Below are 25,399 nucleotides of genomic sequence, written 5' to 3' on the forward strand. Positions count from 1 at the left end.
ATTTCTTGGACCATTGCCCTAAATGTGGACTCCATAAAGCAAAACTGTTTCACTGCATATGGGAATGCCCACAGGTGAGGGGGGTATGGGAGGAAGCGGTGGCGTACATATTGAGGATTTGGAAAGTAGTTATACCCGTCACCCCTCAGGCCTGTTTGTTTCACTGTATAGAAGCCCCTACGGAAACTGACAGAGCAAGTGCTCACATTCCAGGTGTAATACACGTAGTATTGCTTGTAGTCAAGAAATGCCTACTTAGGAATTGGCTGATAAGACAGACTCCGAGAAATACAGAAATAGTTGATACCCTAAAAGCAATAATGATGTACGACAAACTGGATTCGGAGAAACATAAGGAGAGGTCCACTAAAAGATTCTTCAAAAAGTGGAGAACATTTATTGAGCAAAACTTCACACAAACGGAAATCACCCAGTTAATTAAAGCATTTGAACACACGTCTTGGTATTGTGTGGAAGACACTGCAGGGACACTAGGGACACTGAAGATAGGGAAATATGTTAGTTTGTTAAGTTAAAGGAAATTATTGTTAAGATTCTATGAACATGAAATTGTTGTGACAAGGAAAAAGAAAATGATGTAACAGAAGCATTGTACGATCCGGAGAAATTTTATGGAATGTAACAACATGTTCTCTTGTTGATGATATGTGCTTGCTGACATCAAATAAAATATGTTTTAAAAAAAAAAAAATACATTCACAGGTGTCTCTAATTAACTCAGATGTTGCCAATATACCTATTAGAAGCTTCCAAAGACATGACATCATCATATGGGCTGTGTCATATTGTTTAAATGCATAGTACTCTTAGTGTATGTTAATTTTTGACTTTGCAGAAAGTAATAAAAATGCCTTAAAACATTCTCTCATTATTCTGGTATTTGGCAAATATAAATAATTTTAGTTCTTAATTGATATAAAACTGGAAAGGTTTATTCTGATTTCATGTCAGATAGTGAGAAAAACATGCAGATGTGTCTTTTTAGATAGTGGATGGAAACTTCTGGTTTCAACTGTACGAATATTTCTACATATAACCGATAAATATTGTTTTTTCAAGTGCCATGTCTCATACATTACAACACCAAAAATCCATATGAAAAATTATTGTACATTGTTTTGTTTTTTTACACTGAGTTTGTGTTCCTTGGCTACTTTTATTTATCCTCCATATTTGTCTGTTTTCAGATAATATCACCAGTGATCAACTATCAAGAACAACATAATCTGGTAAGTACAAATTTTCTGCTCTTTATAAAGATTTATTCTAAATTTTAGAACCAAAAAAAAACTAATACTATATATATTTTTTTTCCTATTTAGGTCTTTTTCTGTATTTTTTTTCATTTTTTTTTCATTTATTTTTTTCTAAATTCATCATGCCTTCCTGCATTGTTAATCAGTGTGTCAACAGAACTGGCCGCAAGGGACAAAGCAAAGATATTAAGTTACACACGTTCCCAAATAATATTGACCAAACAATTGCATGGTTGAATCAAACCGGACAACAGTTCAGTGACATCCAAGAATTAGCAAGCAAAATTATATCTAGAGGGAAAAGCGGTAAATATGCTATATGTTCTGGACATTTTACTCCAGAGAATTATGAATACCGCGGTAAAACAAAATTTTTGAAGGTAAATGCCATACCAACCATATTTCCCACGGTTAGTGATGGCGAAACAATAATTGAAGAAAGTTCACATAAAGATCAGCACAGGGGCAGGAAGAGATGGTTTAGTGATTTTATAAGCCAATGTTCTGTTACTGAAGCAGCACAACAAGAAGTCTGCAATCCCGGATCTAGAAACTGCAGCCCTCAAACAGACCGCTCCTTGCTAAATTCAAAAAGACTTCTGTTGGAATCTGTTGCTGAAGATTTTTCAGAAAACGTTTCATCTGTTTTACACAGCCCTCCAAGTATTTTAACAACCATTCCAACACAGGAGATGTTACATTCAAGACAATTACTGGAATATTCTGCTCCCTTGAAGAAAAAAAAGGTGAGAACCATGCTAGTATACAGCGCTGCAGCAGAATGTTTTGAAAATATAAATACAATATCTCTAATTTTGGGTGCACTAATCACAGTACCTGGAAGTATGAATACGTCTTTAGAACAATCAATGCAATACAACCGGGTGTGTCATGACAGACAAATAAGAAACAACAAAGAGCCAGCACCAATGTGCACTAAGGCATCAAATATTCCAAACTGCATTATATAAAAAAAATTTTTTTGAGATTTTTGGCAAAAAATTGCAATTTCTTGAGCTGCTTCGCCACGTCACGGCAAATCTCATCTGAAGCAGTCCTACACTAAAATATTTTTATAAAATGTGCCATGCGGCCTCACACATGAATAACAGAACTGCTCTCAGCAGCACTCACCTGGTCTATTGCAGTCCCGTACCCATGACTGAGTCACGGCTGTGGGCGGGACAGGTCCAAGCAAATGCCGCATGAAGTATATATATAGCCTGTGGACAAAGCCTGATGACCCAATGTGAACAGTCACCAAACGCCAAAATCTATACAGATGGAATACATCCCAAATTGGGGTGCGTAGCAAGGTGGAGGTCAACCACCGACCAATTCAACAAAGAAACAACAAAGAGCCAGCACCAATGTGCACTAAGGCATCAAATATTCCAAACTGCATTATATAAAAAAAATTTTTTTGAGATTTTTGGCAAAAAATTGCAATTTCTTGAGCTGCTTCGCCACGTCACGGCAAATCTCATCTGAAGCAGTCCTACACTAAAATATTTTTATAAAATGTGCCATGCGGCCTCACACATGAATAACAGAACTGCTCTCAGCAGCACTCACCTGGTCTATTGCAGTCCCGTACCCATGACTGAGTCACGGCTGTGGGCGGGACAGGTCCAAGCAAATGCCGCATGAAGTATATATATAGCCTGTGGACAAAGCCTGATGACCCAATGTGAACAGTCACCAAACGCCAAAATCTATACAGATGGAATACATCCCAAATTGGGGTGCGTAGCAAGGTGGAGGTCAACCACCGACCAATTCAACAAAGAAACAACAAAGAGCCAGCACCAATGTGCACTAAGGCATCAAATATTCCAAACTGCATTATATAAAAAAAATTTTTTTGAGATTTTTGGCAAAAAATTGCAATTTCTTGAGCTGCTTCGCCACGTCACGGCAAATCTCATCTGAAGCAGTCCTACACTAAAATATTTTTATAAAATGTGCCATGCGGCCTCACACATGAATAACAGAACTGCTCTCAGCAGCACTCACCTGGTCTATTGCAGTCCCGTACCCATGACTGAGTCACGGCTGTGGGCGGGACAGGTCCAAGCAAATGCCGCATGAAGTATATATATAGCCTGTGGACAAAGCCTGATGACCCAATGTGAACAGTCACCAAACGCCAAAATCTATACAGATGGAATACATCCCAAATTGGGGTGCGTAGCAAGGTGGAGGTCAACCACCGACCAATTCAACAAAGAAACAACAAAGAGCCAGCACCAATGTGCACTAAGGCATCAAATATTCCAAACTGCATTATATAAAAAAAATTTTTTTGAGATTTTTGGCAAAAAATTGCAATTTCTTGAGCTGCTTCGCCACGTCACGGCAAATCTCATCTGAAGCAGTCCTACACTAAAATATTTTTATAAAATGTGCCATGCGGCCTCACACATGAATAACAGAACTGCTCTCAGCAGCACTCACCTGGTCTATTGCAGTCCCGTACCCATGACTGAGTCACGGCTGTGGGCGGGACAGGTCCAAGCAAATGCCGCATGAAGTATATATATAGCCTGTGGACAAAGCCTGATGACCCAATGTGAACAGTCACCAAACGCCAAAATCTATACAGATGGAATACATCCCAAATTGGGGTGCGTAGCAAGGTGGAGGTCAACCACCGACCAATTCAACAAAGAAACAACAAAGAGCCAGCACCAATGTGCACTAAGGCATCAAATATTCCAAACTGCATTATATAAAAAAAATTTTTTTGAGATTTTTGGCAAAAAATTGCAATTTCTTGAGCTGCTTCGCCACGTCACGGCAAATCTCATCTGAAGCAGTCCTACACTAAAATATTTTTATAAAATGTGCCATGCGGCCTCACACATGAATAACAGAACTGCTCTCAGCAGCACTCACCTGGTCTATTGCAGTCCCGTACCCATGACTGAGTCACGGCTGTGGGCGGGACAGGTCCAAGCAAATGCCGCATGAAGTATATATATAGCCTGTGGACAAAGCCTGATGACCCAATGTGAACAGTCACCAAACGCCAAAATCTATACAGATGGAATACATCCCAAATTGGGGTGCGTAGCAAGGTGGAGGTCAACCACCGACCAATTCAACAAAGAAACAACAAAGAGCCAGCACCAATGTGCACTAAGGCATCAAATATTCCAAACTGCATTATATAAAAAAAATTTTTTTGAGATTTTTGGCAAAAAATTGCAATTTCTTGAGCTGCTTCGCCACGTCACGGCAAATCTCATCTGAAGCAGTCCTACACTAAAATATTTTTATAAAATGTGCCATGCGGCCTCACACATGAATAACAGAACTGCTCTCAGCAGCACTCACCTGGTCTATTGCAGTCCCGTACCCATGACTGAGTCACGGCTGTGGGCGGGACAGGTCCAAGCAAATGCCGCATGAAGTATATATATAGCCTGTGGACAAAGCCTGATGACCCAATGTGAACAGTCACCAAACGCCAAAATCTATACAGATGGAATACATCCCAAATTGGGGTGCGTAGCAAGGTGGAGGTCAACCACCGACCAATTCAACAAAGAAACAACAAAGAGCCAGCACCAATGTGCACTAAGGCATCAAATATTCCAAACTGCATTATATAAAAAAGGAAGGACTGCTTCAAATGAGATTTGCCGTGACGTGGCGAAGCAGCTCAAGAAATTGCAATTTTTTGCCAAAAATCTCAAAAAAATTTTTATAATGCAGTTTGGAATATTTGATGCCTTAGTGCACATTGGTGCTGGCTCTTTGTTGTTTCTTTGTTGAATTGGTCGGTGGTTGACCTCCACCTTGCTATGCACCCCAATTTGGGATGTATTCCATCTGTATAGATTTTGGCGTTTGGTGACTGTTCACATTGGGTCATCAGGCTTTGTCCACAGGCTATATATATACTTCATGCAGCATTTGCTTGGACCTGTCCCGCCCACAGCCATGACTCAGTCATGGGTACGGGACTGCAATAGACCAGGTGAGTGCTGCTGAGAGCAGTTCTGCTATTTATATGTGAGGCCGCATGGCACATTTTATAAAAATATTTTAGTGTAGGACTGCTTCAAATGAGATTTGCCGTGACGTGGCGAAGCAGCTCAAGAAATTGCAATTTTTTGCCAAAAATCTCAAAAAAATTTTTATAATGCAGTTTGGAATATTTGATGCCTTAGTGCACATTGGTGCTGGCTCTTTGTTGTTTCTTTGTTGAATTGGTCGGTGGTTGACCTCCACCTTGCTATGCACCCCAATTTGGGATGTATTCCATCTGTATAGATTTTGGCGTTTGGTGACTGTTCACATTGGGTCATCAGGCTTTGTCCACAGGCTATATATATACTTCATGCAGCATTTGCTTGGACCTGTCCCGCCCACAGCCATGACTCAGTCATGGGTACGGGACTGCAATAGACCAGGTGAGTGCTGCTGAGAGCAGTTCTGCTATTTATATGTGAGGCCGCATGGCACATTTTATAAAAATATTTTAGTGTAGGACTGCTTCAAATGAGATTTGCCGTGACGTGGCGAAGCAGCTCAAGAAATTGCAATTTTTTGCCAAAAATCTCAAAAAAATTTTTATAATGCAGTTTGGAATATTTGATGCCTTAGTGCACATTGGTGCTGGCTCTTTGTTGTTTCTTTGTTGAATTGGTCGGTGGTTGACCTCCACCTTGCTATGCACCCCAATTTGGGATGTATTCCATCTGTATAGATTTTGGCGTTTGGTGACTGTTCACATTGGGTCATCAGGCTTTGTCCACAGGCTATATATATACTTCATGCAGCATTTGCTTGGACCTGTCCCGCCCACAGCCATGACTCAGTCATGGGTACGGGACTGCAATAGACCAGGTGAGTGCTGCTGAGAGCAGTTCTGCTATTTATATGTGAGGCCGCATGGCACATTTTATAAAAATATTTTAGTGTAGGACTGCTTCAAATGAGATTTGCCGTGACGTGGCGAAGCAGCTCAAGAAATTGCAATTTTTTGCCAAAAATCTCAAAAAAATTTTTATAATGCAGTTTGGAATATTTGATGCCTTAGTGCACATTGGTGCTGGCTCTTTGTTGTTTCTTTGTTGAATTGGTCGGTGGTTGACCTCCACCTTGCTATGCACCCCAATTTGGGATGTATTCCATCTGTATAGATTTTGGCGTTTGGTGACTGTTCACATTGGGTCATCAGGCTTTGTCCACAGGCTATATATATACTTCATGCAGCATTTGCTTGGACCTGTCCCGCCCACAGCCATGACTCAGTCATGGGTACGGGACTGCAATAGACCAGGTGAGTGCTGCTGAGAGCAGTTCTGCTATTTATATGTGAGGCCGCATGGCACATTTTATAAAAATATTTTTGTGTAGGACTGCTTCAAATGAGATTTGCCGTGACGTGGCGAAGCAGCTCAAGAAATTGCAATTTTTTGCCAAAAATCTCAAAAAAATTTTTATAATGCAGTTTGGAATATTTGATGCCTTAGTGCACATTGGTGCTGGCTCTTTGTTGTTTCTTTGTTGAATTGGTCGGTGGTTGACCTCCACCTTGCTATGCACCCCAATTTGGGATGTATTCCATCTGTATAGATTTTGGCGTTTGGTGACTGTTCACATTGGGTCATCAGGCTTTGTCCACAGGCTATATATATACTTCATGCAGCATTTGCTTGGACCTGTCCCGCCCACAGCCATGACTCAGTCATGGGTACGGGACTGCAATAGACCAGGTGAGTGCTGCTGAGAGCAGTTCTGCTATTTATATGTGAGGCCGCATGGCACATTTTATAAAAATATTTTAGTGTAGGACTGCTTCAAATGAGATTTGCCGTGACGTGGCGAAGCAGCTCAAGAAATTGCAATTTTTTGCCAAAAATCTCAAAAAAATTTTTATAATGCAGTTTGGAATATTTGATGCCTTAGTGCACATTGGTGCTGGCTCTTTGTTGTTTCTTTGTTGAATTGGTCGGTGGTTGACCTCCACCTTGCTATGCACCCCAATTTGGGATGTATTCCATCTGTATAGATTTTGGCGTTTGGTGACTGTTCACATTGGGTCATCAGGCTTTGTCCACAGGCTATATATATACTTCATGCAGCATTTGCTTGGACCTGTCCCGCCCACAGCCATGACTCAGTCATGGGTACGGGACTGCAATAGACCAGGTGAGTGCTGCTGAGAGCAGTTCTGCTATTTATATGTGAGGCCGCATGGCACATTTTATAAAAATATTTTAGTGTAGGACTGCTTCAAATGAGATTTGCCGTGACGTGGCGAAGCAGCTCAAGAAATTGCAATTTTTTGCCAAAAATCTCAAAAAAATTTTTATAATGCAGTTTGGAATATTTGATGCCTTAGTGCACATTGGTGCTGGCTCTTTGTTGTTTCTTTGTTGAATTGGTCGGTGGTTGACCTCCACCTTGCTATGCACCCCAATTTGGGATGTATTCCATCTGTATAGATTTTGGCGTTTGGTGACTGTTCACATTGGGTCATCAGGCTTTGTCCACAGGCTATATATATACTTCATGCAGCATTTGCTTGGACCTGTCCCGCCCACAGCCATGACTCAGTCATGGGTACGGGACTGCAATAGACCAGGTGAGTGCTGCTGAGAGCAGTTCTGCTATTTATATGTGAGGCCGCATGGCACATTTTATAAAAATATTTTAGTGTAGGACTGCTTCAAATGAGATTTGCCGTGACGTGGCGAAGCAGCTCAAGAAATTGCAATTTTTTGCCAAAAATCTCAAAAAAATTTTTATAATGCAGTTTGGAATATTTGATGCCTTAGTGCACATTGGTGCTGGCTCTTTGTTGTTTCTTTGTTGAATTGGTCGGTGGTTGACCTCCACCTTGCTATGCACCCCAATTTGGGATGTATTCCATCTGTATAGATTTTGGCGTTTGGTGACTGTTCACATTGGGTCATCAGGCTTTGTCCACAGGCTATATATATACTTCATGCAGCATTTGCTTGGACCTGTCCCGCCCACAGCCATGACTCAGTCATGGGTACGGGACTGCAATAGACCAGGTGAGTGCTGCTGAGAGCAGTTCTGCTATTTATATGTGAGGCCGCATGGCACATTTTATAAAAATATTTTAGTGTAGGACTGCTTCAAATGAGATTTGCCGTGACGTGGCGAAGCAGCTCAAGAAATTGCAATTTTTTGCCAAAAATCTCAAAAAAATTTTTATAATGCAGTTTGGAATATTCGATGCCTTAGTGCACATTGGTGCTGGCTCTTTGTTGTTTCTTTGTTGAATTGGTCGGTGGTTGACCTCCACCTTGCTATGCACCCCAATTTGGGATGTATTCCATCTGTATAGATTTTGGCGTTTGGTGACTGTTCACATTGGGTCATCAGGCTTTGTCCACAGGCTATATATATACTTCATGCAGCATTTGCTTGGACCTGTCCCGCCCACAGCCATGACTCAGTCATGGGTACGGGACTGCAATAGACCAGGTGAGTGCTGCTGAGAGCAGTTCTGCTATTTATATGTGAGGCCGCATGGCACATTTTATAAAAATATTTTAGTGTAGGACTGCTTCAAATGAGATTTGCCGTGACGTGGCGAAGCAGCTCAAGAAATTGCAATTTTTTGCCAAAAATCTCAAAAAAATTTTTATAATGCAGTTTGGAATATTTGATGCCTTAGTGCACATTGGTGCTGGCTCTTTGTTGTTTCTTTGTTGAATTGGTCGGTGGTTGACCTCCACCTTGCTATGCACCCCAATTTGGGATGTATTCCATCTGTATAGATTTTGGCGTTTGGTGACTGTTCACATTGGGTCATCAGGCTTTGTCCACAGGCTATATATATACTTCATGCAGCATTTGCTTGGACCTGTCCCGCCCACAGCCATGACTCAGTCATGGGTACGGGACTGCAATAGACCAGGTGAGTGCTGCTGAGAGCAGTTCTGCTATTTATATGTGAGGCCGCATGGCACATTTTATAAAAATATTTTAGTGTAGGACTGCTTCAAATGAGATTTGCCGTGACGTGGCGAAGCAGCTCAAGAAATTGCAATTTTTTGCCAAAAATCTCAAAAAAATTTTTATAATGCAGTTTGGAATATTTGATGCCTTAGTGCACATTGGTGCTGGCTCTTTGTTGTTTCTTTGTTGAATTGGTCGGTGGTTGACCTCCACCTTGCTATGCACCCCAATTTGGGATGTATTCCATCTGTATAGATTTTGGCGTTTGGTGACTGTTCACATTGGGTCATCAGGCTTTGTCCACAGGCTATATATATACTTCATGCAGCATTTGCTTGGACCTGTCCCGCCCACAGCCATGACTCAGTCATGGGTACGGGACTGCAATAGACCAGGTGAGTGCTGCTGAGAGCAGTTCTGCTATTTATATGTGAGGCCGCATGGCACATTTTATAAAAATATTTTAGTGTAGGACTGCTTCAAATGAGATTTGCCGTGACGTGGCGAAGCAGCTCAAGAAATTGCAATTTTTTGCCAAAAATCTCAAAAAAATTTTTATAATGCAGTTTGGAATATTTGATGCCTTAGTGCACATTGGTGCTGGCTCTTTGTTGTTTCTTTGTTGAATTGGTCGGTGGTTGACCTCCACCTTGCTATGCACCCCAATTTGGGATGTATTCCATCTGTATAGATTTTGGCGTTTGGTGACTGTTCACATTGGGTCATCAGGCTTTGTCCACAGGCTATATATATACTTCATGCAGCATTTGCTTGGACCTGTCCCGCCCACAGCCATGACTCAGTCATGGGTACGGGACTGCAATAGACCAGGTGAGTGCTGCTGAGAGCAGTTCTGCTATTTATATGTGAGGCCGCATGGCACATTTTATAAAAATATTTTAGTGTAGGACTGCTTCAAATGAGATTTGCCGTGACGTGGCGAAGCAGCTCAAGAAATTGCAATTTTTTGCCAAAAATCTCAAAAAAATTTTTATAATGCAGTTTGGAATATTTGATGCCTTAGTGCACATTGGTGCTGGCTCTTTGTTGTTTCTTTGTTGAATTGGTCGGTGGTTGACCTCCACCTTGCTATGCACCCCAATTTGGGATGTATTCCATCTGTATAGATTTTGGCGTTTGGTGACTGTTCACATTGGGTCATCAGGCTTTGTCCACAGGCTATATATATACTTCATGCAGCATTTGCTTGGACCTGTCCCGCCCACAGCCATGACTCAGTCATGGGTACGGGACTGCAATAGACCAGGTGAGTGCTGCTGAGAGCAGTTCTGCTATTTATATGTGAGGCCGCATGGCACATTTTATAAAAATATTTTAGTGTAGGACTGCTTCAAATGAGATTTGCCGTGACGTGGCGAAGCAGCTCAAGAAATTGCAATTTTTTGCCAAAAATCTCAAAAAAATTTTTATAATGCAGTTTGGAATATTTGATGCCTTAGTGCACATTGGTGCTGGCTCTTTGTTGTTTCTTTGTTGAATTGGTCGGTGGTTGACCTCCACCTTGCTATGCACCCCAATTTGGGATGTATTCCATCTGTATAGATTTTGGCGTTTGGTGACTGTTCACATTGGGTCATCAGGCTTTGTCCACAGGCTATATATATACTTCATGCAGCATTTGCTTGGACCTGTCCCGCCCACAGCCATGACTCAGTCATGGGTACGGGACTGCAATAGACCAGGTGAGTGCTGCTGAGAGCAGTTCTGCTATTTATATGTGAGGCCGCATGGCACATTTTATAAAAATATTTTAGTGTAGGACTGCTTCAAATGAGATTTGCCGTGACGTGGCGAAGCAGCTCAAGAAATTGCAATTTTTTGCCAAAAATCTCAAAAAAATTTTTATAATGCAGTTTGGAATATTTGATGCCTTAGTGCACATTGGTGCTGGCTCTTTGTTGTTTCTTTGTTGAATTGGTCGGTGGTTGACCTCCACCTTGCTATGCACCCCAATTTGGGATGTATTCCATCTGTATAGATTTTGGCGTTTGGTGACTGTTCACATTGGGTCATCAGGCTTTGTCCACAGGCTATATATATACTTCATGCAGCATTTGCTTGGACCTGTCCCGCCCACAGCCATGACTCAGTCATGGGTACGGGACTGCAATAGACCAGGTGAGTGCTGCTGAGAGCAGTTCTGCTATTTATATGTGAGGCCGCATGGCACATTTTATAAAAATATTTTAGTGTAGGACTGCTTCAAATGAGATTTGCCGTGACGTGGCGAAGCAGCTCAAGAAATTGCAATTTTTTGCCAAAAATCTCAAAAAAATTTTTATAATGCAGTTTGGAATATTTGATGCCTTAGTGCACATTGGTGCTGGCTCTTTGTTGTTTCTTTGTTGAATTGGTCGGTGGTTGACCTCCACCTTGCTATGCACCCCAATTTGGGATGTATTCCATCTGTATAGATTTTGGCGTTTGGTGACTGTTCACATTGGGTCATCAGGCTTTGTCCACAGGCTATATATATACTTCATGCAGCATTTGCTTGGACCTGTCCCGCCCACAGCCATGACTCAGTCATGGGTACGGGACTGCAATAGACCAGGTGAGTGCTGCTGAGAGCAGTTCTGCTATTTATATGTGAGGCCGCATGGCACATTTTATAAAAATATTTTAGTGTAGGACTGCTTCAAATGAGATTTGCCGTGACGTGGCGAAGCAGCTCAAGAAATTGCAATTTTTTGCCAAAAATCTCAAAAAAATTTTTATAATGCAGTTTGGAATATTTGATGCCTTAGTGCACATTGGTGCTGGCTCTTTGTTGTTTCTTTGTTGAATTGGTCGGTGGTTGACCTCCACCTTGCTATGCACCCCAATTTGGGATGTATTCCATCTGTATAGATTTTGGCGTTTGGTGACTGTTCACATTGGGTCATCAGGCTTTGTCCACAGGCTATATATATACTTCATGCAGCATTTGCTTGGACCTGTCCCGCCCACAGCCATGACTCAGTCATGGGTACGGGACTGCAATAGACCAGGTGAGTGCTGCTGAGAGCAGTTCTGCTATTTATATGTGAGGCCGCATGGCACATTTTATAAAAATATTTTAGTGTAGGACTGCTTCAAATGAGATTTGCCGTGACGTGGCGAAGCAGCTCAAGAAATTGCAATTTTTTGCCAAAAATCTCAAAAAAATTTTTATAATGCAGTTTGGAATATTTGATGCCTTAGTGCACATTGGTGCTGGCTCTTTGTTGTTTCTTTGTTGAATTGGTCGGTGGTTGACCTCCACCTTGCTATGCACCCCAATTTGGGATGTATTCCATCTGTATAGATTTTGGCGTTTGGTGACTGTTCACATTGGGTCATCAGGCTTTGTCCACAGGCTATATATATACTTCATGCAGCATTTGCTTGGACCTGTCCCGCCCACAGCCATGACTCAGTCATGGGTACGGGACTGCAATAGACCAGGTGAGTGCTGCTGAGAGCAGTTCTGCTATTTATATGTGAGGCCGCATGGCACATTTTATAAAAATATTTTAGTGTAGGACTGCTTCAAATGAGATTTGCCGTGACGTGGCGAAGCAGCTCAAGAAATTGCAATTTTTTGCCAAAAATCTCAAAAAAATTTTTATAATGCAGTTTGGAATATTTGATGCCTTAGTGCACATTGGTGCTGGCTCTTTGTTGTTTCTTTTTAGACAAATAAGAAAGCCTACTGCATACTTCCCAGGGGGCAATGCTCTAGAATCACTGCGTTGAGAAACACGTGATGGTGTCTCCGCAGTGGATATGTTGATCTCCCTAAGGTCAACAATGCTTGCTTAAGTAGTCTTTTACTAGGCATTGCCCCCACTAGCCAGATTCCTACTCCACACTGATGAGGGGCAAATACCCCGAAACGGCTGTCTGTGGATGGATACCATGTTTGGTATAGGTGGTCTCCTTGACTGGAGACTGCCCTTCCCGTGGTTGTTCCTTCCCGGTGAAAGACCTGGCTAGTTTCCTGCCAGCGTTGAGAAACACGTGATGGTGTCTCCGCGGCTTTCTTATTTGCATACTTCCCAGGGGGCAATGCTCTAGAATCACTGCGTTGAGAAACACGTGATGGTGTCTCCGCAGTGGATATGTTGATCTCCCTAAGGTCAACAATGCTTGCTTAAGTTGTCATGACAGACAGTCATGTGGTTTCTGGCAGTAGAAGGTCACAGCGTTTTGCTGCACAAAATGCTGCCTGACTTTCTTTTCTTCCTGCGGTTAGTATTCACTGTACTAGGTGGTGTTCCTGCTGGATTTTCATCTATTCCACTTTAGGACAGAGGGAAGCTAAACTTCTGTCCAGCTGCTAATTATCAGTATTCCCCTTGTGCTTAAATACTCCCATTTTCCCTGGACTTGTGTTGGTCATATTTTCAATTCATTCAAGCTCAGGTTGCAAGCAGGTGGCTTGTACTCTTCTGTGTTATCTTTGCTGAACCTCTGCCTGAGTCATTTGTAGATATGCAGTTCATGCATTTCCCCTGTGTCCTCCTTGTGTCTTCCTTTAGCGTTTAGTGGTGTTGACGAAGAGCTCATCCCACCCGGTCCCTATTTACAATCCAGCACTAGGGATACCTAGGACCAGTTATTTGGCTCAGCACATACGTGCGGAATCTATCTAGGGTGGTGAGGGACCCCAGGGACCAGTAGTAGCTTTGTTCAGGGGTCAACATCTCTCCCTTCCCTAGACACAGGGGTCCTCTTCCTTTACCTTTTTCCGCTCACTTGGTACTTCCCCGTACCTAGTGTGACACCTGACTACAGACCTGTTTATCAGTGAATCTCTTCTCACAGATTCGTACAATCTTCCACCTGTGATAGGGTAAGTTCACACAGTGCGTTTTTCGCGGCGTTTTTGCGCAGTTTTCGGGTGCGTTTTTGCTCAGAAAACTGCATGACTTTGCTTCCCCAGCAAAGTCTATGAGTTTTCATTTTTGCTGTCTGCACGCAGCGTTTTTTTTTCAGCTGCGTTTTTGTGGTGCCACAAAAACGCAGCATGTCAATTATTCCCGCGTTTTTCACTGCGCTTTTCATCCATTGAGTTCAATGGGATGTTGAAAGACGCAATGAGAAACGCAAATAGCTGCGTTTTGGTGCGTTTCTAAGACCAAAAACGCAGCTATAAACGCAGGAGGTGGGTAGTAAAGTGACGTGTACAGGAAGAGGATTCATTCTGTCAGTAAATACAGAAGTGTGAATCCTCCCGGTACCGTCACTGCCGCTTCCACCTCCCGTCCTGGGCATGTATGCTGCCGTGCAACGCCATGTACAGGCAGGAGGTGGAAGCGGCTGCGAAAACAAAAGTTAACAGTAGAAAAAAAAAAAAAAAGTTATACTCACCTGTCTGCAGACTCCCGGTGCCATGCCCGCTCCCATCTCCTCTCATGGTATCGCCACCCCCGCTCCGGCTGTGTGCAGACGGCCGGGAAACCTCCGATGGATGCAGGACCTGGCGATGGATCACCTGATGCAGTCACCTGACGCATCAGGTGATCGCAAGTATCGCGGTGACGCGGGCGCCCGGCCGGTATCAGCGGATGCGTCAGGAGACTTCATCCCTGATTACCGGCAGCTGCTGCAGGGATCGGACGGGATCAGACTCCCGCCCCATCGCTCCAGGAGCTGCCGGTAATCAGCACATAAGTGAGTATTATTTTTTTTTTTTTTGCACCGATGCATCTGCTGATTGTATAAACGGCTTTTATACAATCAGCTGATGTGTGATGGGATTCAGGCACTTGATCCTGACACATCATCTGATCGCTTTGCCTTCCAGCAAACCGATCAGATGATATTGGATCCGGATTGGACGGCGCGGGACCCTGACCCAGGATTACTGCGGAGGGGGGGTTCTTTATTTCAATAAAGATGGAGTCACTAATTGTGTTGTGTTTTATTTCTAATAAAAATATTTTTCTGTGTGTTGTGTTTTTTTTTTATCTTTACTAGAAATTCATGGTGGCCATGTCTAATATTGGCGTGACACCATGAATTTCGGGCTTAGGGCCAGCTATACAGCTATCCCTAACCCCATTATTGCCCAGCGAGCCACCCGGCATCAGGGCAGCTGGAAGAGTTGGATACAGCGCCAGAAGATGGCGCTTCTATGAAAGCACCCCAGAAAATGGCGGCTGCGGGACTGCAATTCACAGCGGGGGTGCCCAGAAAGCATGGGCACCCTGCACTGTGGATTCCAATCCCCAGCTGCCTAGTTGTACCCGGCTGGACTCAAAAATTGGGCGAAGCTCACGTCATTTTTTTAAAATTATTTCATGAAATTCATGAAATAATTAAAAAAAAAAGGGCTTCCCTATATTTTTGGTTCCCAGCCGGGTACAAATAGGCAGCTGGGGGTTGGGGGCAGCCCGTACCTGCCTGCTGTACCCGGCTAGCATACAAAAATATGGCGAAGCCCACGTCATTTTTTTTGTTTGGGGGGGGGCAAAGAAATCCTGCATACAGTCCTGGAAGGAGGATGCTGAGCCTTGTAGTTCGACAGCTGCTGTCTGCTCTCCTGCATACACTATTGGATGGAGTATGCTGAGCCTTGTAGTTCTGCAGCTGTCTGCTCTTCTGCATACACTAGTGGAGAATGAAGAACACATTGAAGAAGGAAATGACATCAGACCTTTTTTTTTTGTTCACTGATAAAAAACGCATAAAGACGCAGTGAGCAAAAACGCAGCAAAAAACGCACCAAATCGCGGCAAAACGCGTGTGTTTTTTGCCCCGTTTTTTTGACGCGGGTGTGTTTTTGTGCAGTTTTTGCCGCAAAAAACGCACAAAAACGCAGCGTCAAAAAAACGAAGTGTGTGAACCTAGCCATAGTGACTAATTTCACTGAGGAACAGGTTGTTGAAGAAATTTTTGGACTTTAAATCCCGCCTAGGCAATCTAATTAGAAAGGTTAAATGTCAACATGATCCAAAGTGTAAATCAACAGTTTCATTCTTTTAAAAAATATGTTGAAGGATTATAATCCCCGAACCCACATTATTCCCCACACATGTCAGCTGATCTGTTCAGCAGATGTACGGGTGGAACTTACTGGGAGGCAATTTTCATAAATGAGGCCCCAGTTACTTCTGCAGTGGATAACCTTTTATCTAAAAAAAAAACAAAAACAAAATAGGCCCGTTGGCCAATCAAATAGTTCGATCTCGACTTTGGTTAATCAAACCTTTGATCCTGGCTTCTGACATGACGCGTTAAGCATTTTATTATAGATAGGTAGTCGACAGCTTCCCATCAGTTTTACATAATAATGTTTATATTTATAGCGCCAGCATATTCAGCACTTTACAATCAAGTGGGGGCTTGTACAGAAAAAAACAAAAAAGCTAAGTAGCACATAGTTCAGTAGCTACAATAGGAATGAGGGCTCTGTTCGCAAGCTTACAATCTATAACCTACACAAACCATATCAAGACTGGATTCATATAAAGTCGATATAGAAAAAGTGTCTAAAAAAAAATTAATCTAAAACCTACCTAAACCTAAAAGTTCAAATCACCCCCTTTCACTCCATTGAAAATAAAGAGTTAAAGAGTTAAAAAAATATACACACATTTGGTATCACCGCTTTCAGAAATGCCCGATCTATCAAAATATAAAATCAATTAATCTGATTCGTAAATGGCGTAGCAGCAAAAAATTCCAAACACCAAAATTACGTTTTTTGGTCGCCGCAAATTTTGCGCAAAATGCAATAACAGGCGATCAAAACGTAGCATCTGCGCAAAAATGGTACAGGTAAAAACGTCAGCTCGAGATGCAAAAAATAAGCTCTCACAGCCATAGATCAAGTAAAATGAAAACGCTACGGATTTCGGAAAATGGCGCAAAACGTGCGCCACTTTTTTTTGGACAAACTTGTGAATTTTTTTTTAACCCCCTCAGATACAAGTAAATCTATTTATGTTTGGTGTCTACAAACTCGCACCGACCTCAGGCATCACATCAACACATCAGTTTTACCATATAGTGAATATGGTGAATAAAATATCCCAAAAACTATTGTGCGATCATACTTTTTTTGCAATTTTTCCGCACTTGGAATTTTTCTGCTGTTTTCCAGTACACTATATGGTAAAACTTATGGTTCCATTCCAAACTACAACAAAAAACAAGCCCTTATATGGCAAGATTGACGGAAAAATAAAAAAAAAGTTACGGCTCTCGGAAGAAAGAGAGGGGAACCCCCCCCCCCCACCACCACCGGAAAAACGTGAAATGCCCGGGGGCTGAAGGGGTTAAACCTCTTTTTTATTCAAATTTTTTAACATAACAAAAAAAAATTGAACAGTCAATTGCATGGTCAAATAGTAAACATCAGCATACATGAGATTGATTTGTCCATCAATGCAACTGTAAACCTTGCAAAGAAAGAGAAAATAGAGAGAGTATCACAAACAAAGACTAAAAATGTGAGTTTGAACCCTTCGACAATTATGTTCTTGCTATGGTGTTGACTACCGTCTCCATATGATACACATTAAGTGTCTAATGATGGTCCTAAGACCCCCAATGTCCCTCCCAGGTCTTCCAGACAATACCATTCGGTATGGTGGAAAGGGCTAATTATTTTCAGGATTTCCTGAGGACTATAATGCAAACCAATGAACTTTTTCCACAGCGGAAAAACTTTTCCTGCTGATATTTATTAATATTAAAAAAAAAATATTCTTATTATTTATTTTCTTTACTCCTTTTCGCTTCTATAATTTCTAGTCCCAATAGATATTTCATTTTAGATATTATCGCTCCCATTGATGGAGTGTTTGGTTTTAGCCACTCGCTAAACAAAGCCCGAAGAGCCACCACTAAAAATGTGTGGATGTTTCTAGGAATCTTTACTTTGTCTACCATACTCTGATATTCAGATTCGGGGGGGCGTAATTGGTGGAAGAGCAGGGCCTGTGGTGTTTGTGGAAGTTTCGTTCCCCAAAATGCTTGAATCTGGTCCCATACTCGCTTCCAATATGTTGTTACTTCTGTGTATTCCCACACCCCATGCCACAGATACGTAAAGGGCACCCCACACTTAGGACACGCTGTAATCCGGCCAGGGCAGCTATGGGAAGGCGGGATGTTAAAGCCATACAGCGCTGTGTGCATGAGCTTGAAATAAGGGGTGCTTCACACACAGCGAGATCGCTGCTGAGATCGCTGCTGAGATCGCTGCTGAGTCACGGTTTTTGTGACGCAGCAGTGACGTCATTAGCGATCTCGCTGTGTGTGACACTGAGCAGCGATCTGGCCCCTGCTGTGAGATCGCTGCTCGTTACACACAGCCCTGGTTCGTTTTTTTTATTGTTGCTCTCCCGCTGTGACGCACAGATCACTGTGTGTGTGACAGCGAGAGAGCGACGAAATGAAGCAAGCAGAGAGCAGGAGCCGGCGTCTGGCAGCTGCGGTAAGCTGTAACCAGGGTAAACATCGGGTAACCAAGGTGGTTACTCGATATTTACCTTCGTTACCAGCCTCCGCCGCTCTCACGCTGCCTGTGCTGCCAGCTCCTGCTCTCTGCACATGTAGCTGCAGTACACATTGGGTTAATTAACCCGATGTGTACTGTAGCTAGGAGAGCAGGGAGCCAGCGCTAAGCAGTGTGCGCGGCTCCCTGCTCTCTGCACATGTAGCGACGTTATGATCGCTGCTGTGTTTGACAGCTAAGCAGCGATCATAACAGCGACATACAAGGTCGCTGTTACGTCACAGAAAATGGTGACGTAACAGCGATATCGTTGTCGCTGTCGCTATGTGTGAACCCAGCCTAAGTCTCCCTCCATCTCTCACATAAGATGGATTTTCTCACCCGTTCCCACCCTTGTAATATTATCTTTGCTATCTCCTCATCTCCTGTCCGCCTCTCCCATGTTCTGAACATTTTGCTCTGTTTTAATTTAAAAAATGTGTGCCTTATGGTGCTGTACAATGAGGTGATACTCGCCATTTGGGTACATGGGCCTATATAGTCATCTAAGGCATGAGAGACAGATTCCTTCTCCAACTGTCTGAGTCTGGACAAAAAGAGTGAAGCTGCAGGACCTTCATGAAATTCTTACCATGTATCTTGAATTTGTCCATAATTTCTTGTGGAGGCATCCACCGTTTTTCCTCCCGGCACATAATGGACCTCCGCTGTCTGCAACTGATCACTACTCCGATCAATGACCCTCTTAATTTCAGCTCCTGGGAGAATTTGAGGTGACCAAATATTGGCATATGTTTGGAAACCAGAAAGGGAAGCTGATAGGCCTTCCTCACTACCTTCCAACATATTATGGTGCCCCTTAGTAAAAAGGAGGATCTCACTATCTGTGGCAGTTTAGCTTGTCTAGTGTGGATAAGAGCGGTCAGCTCCCAAGGGGCGGCTAACTGTCGTTCTGAGTGGGTGTTTGAGTAGCAACTAGTGTCGTGTATCCAGTCCACTACATGTCTAAATAAAGAGGTGATATTATAAGCACGTATATTTGGAAAATTAACCCAGCCTTCACTTCTCAGTAGCATCAGTTTTTCTAGTGCAATTCTGGGTCTTTTACCTGTCCAAATAAAATGTGTAAAGGCCTTCTTCAGTCTATTTATGTCTAAATGTTTTAAAATCAAGGGCAGGGTTTGCAAGGGGAGCCTGGCAAAGCTGACCATTTTCATCAGGTGACATCTACCCAAAAGAGATATTGGTAAGTGATGCCACCGCTGCAGTTCCCCAAATATTTTACCTATAAGGGGGGTGTAGTTAAGTGAATAGAGTTGATCTGGTCTCCTCCCTATCTTTATCCCCCAAATACGTTATGTATGACTTTGAGACACGTAGGTCCAGACCTAGCTTGACCCATTGTTCCTGAGGTATTTTCTCTCCTAGTTCTTCAAGGTCACTTTTGTTGATGTGTAACGAGCATTTTGATGCTCAAGTACTTGGTTGTCGTTTACCAAATATAATGGAAGTCAATAGCTTGAGTTTCCTAAACGAGTGCCAAGTACCTGAGGATCCATTTTCCATAGACGCAAAGGTTAAAAACCAGATCCAGCTGAAATCAGTTATTGAAAAACAAATGAAAAAGTTTTCTGCACAACGTTTTTGCAAACAGATTGCTACTGTATCCATTCTAATAGATGATTACTGGACATGGGAACTTAGCCTAATATAATAACTGACAGACAGTTGTCTGAACGAGCCCTTAGGTTATGTGCCCACGGGAGCTTGCTCCTGCGGATTTTGGTGCGGAAAACCTGCGGATTTATCTGGATTTTTTAGATAAATCCGCAGGTTTCAGCAAGTACAGACACTCTCCATGTTACCCTATGACATGGGGAGATTCTGTGTCCATGCTGCGGAATGTGTGGCTGCGGAATATGCTGTGGATGTCCCGCAGCCGCACATAACTGCATGTCAATTATTCCTGTGGATTTACCTGCGGAAATCCCGGCCCTCCACTATGGAGATGGAGGCCGGGAGTTCCGCAGGTAAATCGCATAAATATCCGAAGGTTTACTGCAACAATTCCGCTGGAATCCCGCAGCTATGTATAGCTGCGGATTCCGGGGAGGTGCTGCGGGAAACCTGCGGTCGTACCTGCGGATATATCCGCAGGTACGAGCTCCCGTGGGCACATAGCCTTAGGGGAAAAATTCCTTCTCGACTCCACATACAACAAATAGACCAGTACCCTGGAGCAACATCCCATCACAAATATTCTCATCAATGGTGTTACCCCCTGGTCCAGTCTGGAACTTAGCTTCTAATAGAGGCTGATCAGATTAGTTTGACAGGACCAATCCCTCATAAACCCATGTTGATACGGGGGTTATTCTTCGTTCACATACTCCAGGACACATCTCTTTGATCTCTATTGTGGGTAAAATCCTTGAGGATTTTCAAACTCACCAGTCTTTAATTTCCAGGCTCAGATTTTGACCCTTTTTTAATATCTGCACCATTTTTTTCTATACGTCAGTCCTGTGGTACAGACCCTGATATTATGGAATCATTAAAGTGAACCTGTCGGGTCCAATATGCACCCAGAACCACGAGCAGTTCTGGGTGCATATTTCTAATCCCTACCTAACTGTCCCAGCAGATACTTTTTCTAAAGATCTCTTTATGCTAGTATTTCTAAAGATCCTTTATAATATGCTAATGAGGGCATGGACTATTCGAAAAAGCGTTATTTCCCCCGAGTCTATAGTTTCATTTCCTCTAGTATCTAAATGGTTAATGTTAGTTTTTCTGCTGGCAGCATCTCCAGCAGTCTCTAGCGGAGTGCTTCAGCTGTAATTATTTTGTAGTCACGCCCGTCAGGTTTAAATAGAGGTGTTACCAGTGCTTTTTTGCGGCGGTACGTGCCGGTACGGCATACCGGAAAATCTGAAGAGCACCTCTGGCTCTGTCCACATGGCTAATTTGTAAACTATACAAATTAGCCATGTGTGGAGCGGAGGCACAAGCCAGAGGCGTATATAGGGGGGAGCTGGCGGGGCGCTGGCGGGCTAGCTGATGCGGCGGTGTGGAAGTCTGCCGGGGTGGGAGAAGCTATTCTCTGAGCGCAGCTGTCACGCTGACAGCCGCACTCATAGAAAGTTCATCGCGCGGCTCCCACTGCTCAATTGTCCTTGTATGTGTCAGACGCGAGGACAATTGAAGCGGTGATCCCTGGCGCTGACTTCCGGGTTAGTGCGACGGCTTTCATGTGATCAGGTCAGCTGTTCAGACTTTTGACCCGGAAGTCAAGGCCGCAGCGCGGAGGCGTCAGGGAAACGCTGATAAAAGCTCCACTGTGGAGCTGAAGACGCGGAAGAGGAACAGTATGGGGTGAGAGGGGAGTATTTATGAAACAGTTCCCTCCCCCACCCTCTCTCCCCCATACTATCTGTGGACACACTATGGGGGGACAGATGGTGGGGAATGGGAACCATCTGTGGACACGCTTTGGGGGGACAGAGGGTGGGGAATGGGAACCATCTGTGGACACACTTTGGGGGGACAGAGGGTGGGGAGCGGGCAATATCTATATACACAGTATGGGGTGGGTAGGCAACTATCTGTGGACACACTATGGGGGGACAGAGGGTGGGGAATGGGAACCATCTGTGGACACACTTTGGGGGGACAGAGGGTGGGGAGGGGGCAATATCTATATAAGTATACACAGTATGGGGGGAAGAGGGTGGGGGAGGGAACTATCTGTGGATAGAGTATGGTGGGAAGAGAGGATGGGGAGGGGGAAGCATCTTTGTACACAGTATGGGGAGAGAGAGGATGAGGTTTCATGCATGGGGAGAGAGAGGATGAGGTTTCATGAATGGGGAGAGAGAGGATGAAGTTTCATGCATGGGGAGAGAGAGGATGAGGTTTCATGCATTGGGAGAGAGAGGATGAGGTTTCATGCATGGGGAGAGAGAGGATGAGGGATGATGCATGGGGACAGAGAAGATGAGGGGTGATGTATGGGGACAGAGAGGATGTGGAACGAACTGGAAAGAAATTTTGAGGACACAGAATAAAGAGTGACATGGTATGAGGAGCAAGTGGGCAGGATGGGGAGTGAGGTGGAAAAGTATATGGACACACAGGAGGTAGTGAGGAGACAGTAAGGGATGAGAAGAATGTGAGGAGCACAGAATAAAGACTGAGTAGTGGAGGGGGGTGGTATGGAGAGGGAGCAGAATGGGAGGACAGTGTGAGGTTCTAGCAAGGAGGGGGAGTGTTATGAAGGCACAGTATAAAGACTGGGCAGTATAAAGGGGGCTTTACACGCTGCGATATCTGTACCGATATCGCTAGCGAGCGTACCCTCCCCTGTCGGTTGTGCGTTATGGGTAAATCGCTGCTTGTGGCACACAACATCGCTAACACCCGTCACACGGACTTACCTGCCCTGCGACGTCGCTCTGGCCGCCGATCCGCCTCCTTTCTGAGGGGGGCGGATCATGCGGCGTCACAGCGACGTCACAAGGCAGCCGTCCAATAGAAGCGGAGGGGCGGAGATAAGCGGGACGTAACATCCCGCCCACCTCCTTCCTTGCGCATTGCTGGTGGAGGCAGGTAAGGAGATGTTCATCGCTCCTGCAGTGTCACATATAGCGATGTATGCTGCCACAGGAACAACAAACAACATCGCTACTTACCAGACAACGATATTTGGTGTTTGGACAACCTCTCCAAAACCAACGATTTTTATGACTTTTGCGATCGTTGTAGGTCGCTCGTACGTGTTACACGCTGCAATGTCTCTAACGACGCCGGATGTGTGTCACAAACACCGTGACCCCGACGATAAATCGTTAGCGATATCGCAGCGTGTAAAGCCCCCTTTAGGGGACACAGTGTAAAGGACACTAAACAGTAGGCTCAGTATGGAAAGAGAGGGAATGTGGAGGGCATGTATCATAAGAGGGACAGTGTGGGTCATATTTTGTACAGAGAATACTGTGAGAGGCCATTATTTATTCTGGGGCACAGTGTAGGGCGGATATTTTTAAGTAGAAGTATTATAATCATTCTGCAACTTTTAGGGGCATCGTGTCGGGATGTGTTACAGAAGACCGGAGAAGATGGAAATCTGCAGAGACTAGATGTGAATGTGAAAAGTCATCATTGCGTCAGGATAAGATGAAGAATAGAAAGAAATAACGCAGAGGCAACATCATTTATAAGGTACCTGAATGTAAATATTTATTTGTGATACTGACAATGTCTTATCATTAGGCCTTGGTCCCACTTGCGCATTGCTTCTGATGTGAGCGCAATGGGACCCCCACTGATCAGCTGATTATGGTGCAGGTGGCCGGAAATGCTTATTTCTGGATCTGCTCCGTCCTCTGATGGTGTCTGCAGCCGGGTACTGCACATCCACCTCATTATTTTTAATAGGAGACTGCTGCCACTATCAGAAGACGGCGCAGATCCAGAACTGAGCACTTCCGGCCACCTGCCACCACTGACACCTAGAGTAGGGAATTGGCGGGGTTGCCAGGTGCTGGATCCTGACCAGTCAGACATTGGTGACCTATCCTAAGGAAAGGTCATTAATGTTAAATTAGTGGACAATCTCTTTAATAAAGTCTTGTGCCGTCAGACAAGTTAAGGGTTACTATGTTTTTATTTATGTTGTTAGGAGCATAAAAGGGGTTGTCCAAATTTGTGATGAGTCTGCAGTCACTCCTTGTGTCACTCTGTGACTCCAGCCTTCTGAATTCTGACAGTGTGCACACTGCACGCTACCAGAATTCTCTGTTGCCGGCGGTGAGAGTGGGAGGTTATGAAGCTGCAAGTATGCGATTTACATAGATGTGGTCATGTGCTGAACAGACAAGCTCAATGAAAATGAATTGACTGAGGCTGGACACATCAAATCAGAATGTGGCCAGAAGTGTACAAATATCATACTTGTGCTCACATGATTGTCCACTCTCTCCACTGACACCGGCACCCCCCCACGCTCCTCAATCTCGGCCGTCGGGGCCTGACAGCACCCCTCCCCCCGCTCCTCGCCTCAGAGATGGTGTTACCCAGCAATCCCTATTGTTGATACAAATCCATTTGTATACTAGCGCCCTTGGTGAAAGGAGCAAAGTTGAAGCGTTCCAGAAACCGTACTTTACCCTTTATCCTCAGCAGCGGCAGACACCGCTTTCATTCCTATGCCACCAATGCAGGTAGCTCTCTTCTAGCAGCATGTGAAACTGATGAAGGTCTAAAGGGTGCTTTACACGCTGCGACATCGCTAGCGATTGCTAGCGATGCCGCGAGCGATAGCACCCGCCCCCGTCGGTGCGATATGTGGTGATCGCTGCCGTAGCAAACAATATCGCTACGGCAGCGTCACAGGCACATACCTGTTCTGCGACGTCGCTGGAGACACCGAACAATCCCTCCTTCAAGGGAGAGGTGCGTTCGGCGTCACAGGGACGTCACAAAACGGCCGCCCAATAGCAGAGGAGGGGCGGAGATGAGCGGCCGGAACATGTCGCCCACCTCCTTCCTCATTGTCGGTGGACACAGGTAAGGAGATGTTTTTGGTTCCTGCGGTGTCACACATAGCAATGTATCATGCCGCAGGAATGACGAACAACCAGCGGCATGCCCCACCAACGATGTTATGAAAAGGAGCGACTTATCAACGATTTTTGACGTTTTTGCGTTCGTTAATCGTCGC

General features: G+C 44.0%; 1 protein-coding gene across 1 annotated transcript in view; it reads left to right on the forward strand.

Moving 5' to 3' along the window:
• The window catches only part of LOC142312906 (uncharacterized), a 202,295-nt gene that overhangs the window by 88,778 nt on the left and 88,118 nt on the right, over positions 1-25,399 (forward strand). Inside the window, 2 exon segments of the mRNA XM_075351893.1 lie at positions 1,209-1,250; positions 1,349-2,023. Coding sequence (XP_075208008.1) covers positions 1,209-1,250; positions 1,349-2,023 — 717 coding nt within the window.

The sequence above is a fragment of the Anomaloglossus baeobatrachus genome, chromosome 5 (assembly GCF_048569485.1).
Source record: "Anomaloglossus baeobatrachus isolate aAnoBae1 chromosome 5, aAnoBae1.hap1, whole genome shotgun sequence".
NCBI classification, from domain to species: Eukaryota; Metazoa; Chordata; class Amphibia; order Anura; family Aromobatidae; genus Anomaloglossus; species Anomaloglossus baeobatrachus.